Source organism: Chrysemys picta, chromosome 3, assembly GCF_011386835.1.
Source record: "Chrysemys picta bellii isolate R12L10 chromosome 3, ASM1138683v2, whole genome shotgun sequence".
Taxonomy (NCBI): domain Eukaryota; kingdom Metazoa; phylum Chordata; order Testudines; family Emydidae; genus Chrysemys; species Chrysemys picta.
In genome coordinates, this window is record NC_088793.1 from 167,001,918 (window position 1) to 167,007,917 (window position 6,000).

Here is a 6,000-nt window from a genome sequence, read left to right on the forward strand (position 1 = left end):
GTAAGTGTCTTCCGTAGACTTTTTTTTTTAATTATTTTATACCACATTCCTTTGATTTGGTTATGTACAGATAATTGCAAGTTAATAAGACTTGAGACAAAATTTTCAAAAGAATATAAGTGTCTTAGGAGTAAGTCCAAATCCTACTTTTCAGGAATGATTTAGACACTTGGGTGTCTAAGTCTCAGTGAAACTTAGTGTGGAAGGGGCAGATTTTTAAAGGTATTTCTTTACCTGAATACCTTTAAAAATGTGGCATTTGCAGCCTAAATCACTTCTGAAAATACTTCCCCTATTTTCTTTTGAAAACGTTACATATGGATGGTGGGTAACACCATTCAAATGAAACACTGGTAGCCAGCCTCTTGTAACATTCTTTGCTTTGTGGACTGTTGTGGGGAAGGTTTACATTGTAATTTCCCATCTCACTAATTGTTTTCCTGAATTTCTATAACATGGTATGTTTTGAGATAAGTGGGCTTTTGTCAAGTTAGTACTGTGATATTTTGTAGCTCTTGGCCACTTTCATCTGTTGCCTGAAGGAGGCAGGATTTTGCAGTGCTATTGCAAAGTGCATTAAAACAAACATCTGAGTTATCAACCTGCTTTAGGCACAAAATTTCAGACCTCTTGAGCCTAGGTCTATTTGGAATAACTTGAAGTGTGTGTATATAAGATTATCCGAGTCCTAACCTTAAGGGCTCTTAACAAGTAAACAGAATTAAACTTTGTAACTGTAGAGCCTTGAAGATAAAATCTCTCACCAACTTTCCTCAGTCTTGGACAAGGAAGGCCTCGCAATGCTCATCTCCTGAGGGAACACCTCCTGTCACTCTGCAGCAATCTTCCTTGCTCATTTATAAGTGATGTTTACAGTCTTAGATTGAAAAGCGTTTTCTCCCTCCTCAGCTGGCAGGACTAGAATAGCCAGGCATGATATGGAGCCACTGGGGAGGGAAATGAAGGGGAGCCTTGGAGTTTGGAGGACACGCCCTTCCACTGGGGAAGGGAATACCCAATCTTGACAGTTGCACCTTTTAGGAACAATGAAGCAAAATAGACTCAGACTTTTAATCTGGTCTTTAGTTGTGGGTATTTAGAGGGCTGTTTAAGGAGTTCCTTTCACAGATGTGTAACTGATGCTACAGGTGCAAAGAGCATGTCTGGTGTTCCCAAGGCCCTTTATTAATTCTCATATGCTTTAGGAGACTCTTCTCTCTCCCCTTCCAGTTGTATATTTTCATCTGTTGCTTCCCCCTTCCAGTGTACAGGGAGCTGTTCCCTTTTACCTATGAATTGCACATTTCTCCTGAGAAGAACTAATTTTTGAATCTCTCAAAGTCCGTAATCTCCACTCCTGACTTCCTGTGTTTCAGCTCGCTCTGTCTCCATCTCCACGGAACCCTGCAGAGCCCATTGCAGTACAAAACAATCAACAGCTGGCTTTAAAGGTGGAGGGAGTGGTTCAGCATGGCTCCAAACCAGGTCTCTTCCGCAAAATTCAGTCTGTCTGTCTAAACGTATCTTCAACACTGCAGAGCAAATCTGGACAGGACTACAAGGTATGGGTAGTATAGAGCCATAATGTGCCCTATGGCTTTATTGACAAATAACTGTCAAGAGCAGAACATAGTCTTCTATCACTTCTGTTGGTAGAAAGCATCCTTTCATCACGTTTCCCCTTCATTCTCACCAATTCTTGTACTAAAGGGGAATGCACGTTTCTTGTTTGTATTTCTATACTAGTTTTAGTGCTCTTGAAAGGAAGACTTATAGCACTGGTTAGAGCATGGCATAGTCCAGGTAAGGAATGTGCTAGCTTCCTCATGCATTGCTGTCTGAGTTCCTCAGTCCACACCTGCTGCAAACCGACACTGCCTTTATGTGGGGCTCTGTGGAGCAGAAACTCATCATTCTAACTGTTGTGGGAATTTGCTTCATATTGTGGAACTTAATTCCCTTCTGAATGCAGCCAGGTCACCTGAGGAGAAAGGCAAGAGTAGCTAATTCTCTACCAACTAGCCACACAAACATATTTGAAATCCCTTTGTGTTAAGCATTAGGATTCTTGCTGCCTACAGTAACTGACCTAGGAATGCAGTCTGCCCTAAGTGAATAGTTGTTAAATACAATTATGTTAAATTCAGGTGAACAGTTCATCAAAGATCCAAGCTTCTGACGTGTACAAGCTAGGCAATTTGTAATATTCAGTGAAAAGCCAGTTGAAAAGTAGACCAGTTCTAAAGCTACTAGGAAGAATGTAATGTTTATCCTATTTAGATACTAATTTAAGATTTAGAACTGCTTGAAAATAACTGAAGTCAGCTACCTTTCCTCTATTGGTGAATGCAGTTTGCACCCATCAACAGAGAATGGGTGAGGCCTTGCTCAAAATTAGGCCTCAGTTGATTTGGGAAAAGTGAGAACAGTTAATATATTGTTCTTGCTTGTCTTTCCGTACCGTACTACACAGAATGAGTGGTAGCTTGTCAGGATCTGAACATTCTGACTCTTCATGTATTCCCAGATCCCCATTGACAACATGACCAATGAGATGGAGCAGAGGGTGGAACCACACAACGATTACTTCAGCACTCAGTTTCTGTTGAACTTGGCGATCCTTGGCACCCATAACATCACAGTAGAGTCCTCTGTAAAAGACTTAAATGGTATTGTTTGGAAGACTGGGCCCAAAACCACCATTTTTGTTAAATCTCTTGAGGATCCCTACTCCCAGCAGGTTCGCCTTCAACAACAGCAAGGACAGCCACCGACACAGCAGCAACAGCAGCAGCAAAGAACAGCATATTCGCGTTTTTAGTCACCAAAAGTGCCATTAATTTTCATGGGGCTAGCCTACAGGCATCTCACTTTGCTTGGATACGATGTCTTTTGGTGACATTTAAACACTTTGGCAGTCCCACCAGTTTCCTCCTCTGTGTTCTTAGTGCCAATATTGTTGCACTTAGCCTCAGTGTGGTCCAAATGACTAGTTTATGTCCATGATACAAGCTATAAGGTTGTGATTCCCATCTTGTATACACACATTCACGCTAACTTGATGAGAGCTAGCATGAGAGTAAATAGTAGTGTAGCCACGGTAGCATGGTTTAACCATACCAGGTACAAACCAGCCTGAACACCATGGGTGTGTATTCAGGATGGCTTAGCCATCCTGCCAGTTCCCACACTACTAAGGCTACACTGCTATTTATATTCATGCTGCACTTATCACTGCAAATATGTCTACACAAGCTGGGAATCGCACCCCTTGGTCGTGTAGACAGCCTCAGTCCTGGTGTAAATAGGTGCAACTTGGGTTAAGTCTGGAGTTCCATTTTTTATACTAGGTCTACAATTTGTCCCCCAGCAGTATATTCTACAAGACCAATGGGCAGCAGCGCTCTCTGAAATTTGCCAGTTGGGGAGACTGTGAGAGTTGTGTGGATAGAACCTTCCTTGGTAACCTAGCATATCAACTCTGCTATGCACCTGACTGCCATTTCCTGAGGAGCATACGTTCTGGTGTTTGGGCTCCCAGGCCAGCTGCTAACAGCCTGGGCAATTCAATACAAAACAAAACAGTGTTACACAAGGTGGGTGTGTCGTAATGTGAAGCTGTTGGCAGGAGTGTCCGGACATCATACTGGATAGTTACAGTAGTAATTTTGTTATTTGTGAAGCTGAAAAATATTGTGGGAGCATTCCAGCCAACAGCATTGTATTTAATGTGCACACAGTGCTGTCTTTGCTCATTCTCTTGCCTCTGTATATACTTGTCCTGAAGGGATGTCAACTGGAGAACAGAGAAATTACTTTTAAAAGGGAAGGGAAGTTTCAGTGGTGGGAACAAATATGATTGGTTGTGCCTCCTCAAACAGGAGGATAGAAATGGCTTTTTTGTTTCATTTTTATCTGCCTTTCCAAGGCTTTGTTTACTTTTAATTTCTTTTTTGAAAAGAGGAAACGTTAATTTGTAAATCTGTTTAATGTTTAACATTTTAAGTGGGGGACTATTAAATGCCAAAGCTCTGGTGCCCAGTCAGTATGATCTTTGACCATGTTAGTCATTTTAACAGGGATTTCTTGAAGCATTTCGCCATAGATAGCACTATTAGAGGTCTAATTATACCACCTGCTCACAGATAGTTTTCATTCCTCCTTTGAAATGTGAAACCTTGAAGACTGTGGAAGGACTAAAATCCACTAATGCCTGCACCCCAGAAAATAGATGATGTGGCATATGCCTAATCTATCCCTATTGGGAAATCCCTGCTTAGTGCTCCAAAGGCAGGTTGGACCATGCCAGTGTGCTGGGGACAAGCTTCTTTTGGACTTTGCAGCCACTTGAATTTCTATGCATGGGAGCAGGAATTAAGCTGTGAATTTCTAATATGCCCATTACGTTGGTATTTAGGTTCCATCAGCTCGATGCTGTATGTGAACATCACTCATTTAAAAAAAAAAAATTTAAGCTGGTAGCTGTAACATGGCATCTCTAATAGCTTGAATGCAGTTGTTTTTTTAATTTCAATATCTATCTATTCAGATGGGCTTCACTCTAGAAGCTGGCTAGAGCCTCTGACCTTACTTTTTGTACGTATAGAATGTCCTGTTTTTCAACATTCACCTGCTCCGCGTAGCTGGATGATGTGTAGAGATCATCTTACCTCTTTTCCTTCTTAAGCAATAGCCTACTTTGCCTCCTCTTGACGTGTGACTCTCAAAGAAGGAAATTGGAAGCAAGGATGGGTGGGCTTCATCAACTTTGGATATTAATTCCTGAGCGTTTTGAAAGAAGATAAGGGGGATACAAGACACAAATAGGAGGAGTGTTACAAAATAAAATCCCCTTGCCCGTCCCCATTTTCCCCCCCCCCCCCCCAAACAAAATAGAAATTAGGAAATCTAACAGGAAATCTGCCCTTTGCTTATGGATTCTATTAGTAGTTCATTCAGAGGGGAGTGGCTGACAGGTTGAGACCTGGTCTAGGCTTAACATTTAAGTCAGTACACCTGTATCACTTGAGGTGTGAAAAATCTATCCCCCTACCTGCTGCTGTTATGCTGTCCTAACACCCAGTATAGATGCTGGTAGGTCTTAACTACTGCCATTCTGGGAGGTGGTGTTCCTACACTGACAATAAAAACCCCTTCTATTGGTGTAGGCTGTGTCTACAGTGTGGGGTTATGCCAGCATAGCTATGCCACCATTGCTATGCCAGTATAGTTCCCGTAGTGTAGACATATCCTAGGTGAAAAGGAAATGGATTTTCTTGATGTGCACAGTGGTACATGACCTAGCATGACATTCTAAATATCAGCCTGGTTATTGAAAGAACATATCTAATGAGTGGAGAAATGAGGCAGAGGGCAGATAGCCTGGAAAGCTGGTACTGTCTTTAAAGGTGATACCTAGGTACATACATGGTCTCCTCACTGTAATATCCAAGCTCCTCACAAACATTAATGTATTCTCAGGACATGCCTGTGGGGTGAAGTATTCCACCCATTTTACAGATGGAGAACTGATGGCTGGAGAGAGAAATGACTCCGCTGTGGTCACATGAGAAGTCTGTGGCAGAGTTGGGAACTGATCTCTGATATCCCAGTCCAGTGCTTTAACCACAAGACCATCCTTCTTAATAGCTGGAAACTCCATATTAAATTCATTTATGGAACAGAGAAAGAGACTAGGGGCTTGCTGAATTCACTCCGTGCATGGAGCTGGTATTTGCTATGTCTCCAGGAATAGGGGGGTGACCATCCTTATAGTGAAAATAACAGAAGAAAAGGTAAAAGGTTAAACTATTCAGCTCCTACTCTAGGAAATGAATATTGATTCTTACCCTGTTATAAATTGACATAATATATGGATGAAAATGTGTTGACTGCAACTTTACAAGACAACCAAGGACTGAAAGGAAATTGTGACAGTAGGACTGTAGATCTTTCTTAATTTGTAATTAATAAATGACAGGAAAGTTGGTTTGTCAATGT

General features: G+C 41.6%; 1 protein-coding gene across 5 annotated transcripts in view; it reads left to right on the forward strand.

Moving 5' to 3' along the window:
• INTS7 (integrator complex subunit 7) overlaps positions 1–4,045 on the forward strand; it is a 35,653-nt gene extending 31,608 nt beyond the window's left edge. For 3 of the 5 annotated variants that reach the window (XR_006175598.2, XM_005306329.5, XM_065590649.1), the window contains 2 exons: positions 1,377–1,562; positions 2,528–4,045. Coding sequence is in view for 3 of the 5 variants with exons in the window: in XM_005306329.5 (XP_005306386.2) it covers positions 1,377–1,562; positions 2,528–2,821 (480 nt within the window). In the remaining 2 variants the exon portion in view is untranslated. The remainder of the gene's footprint in view (positions 1–1,376; positions 1,563–2,527) is intronic. The other 2 variants (XR_010600216.1, XM_065590648.1) reach the window with 1 other exon arrangement.
• Positions 4,046–6,000: the final 1,955 nt, after the last annotated feature.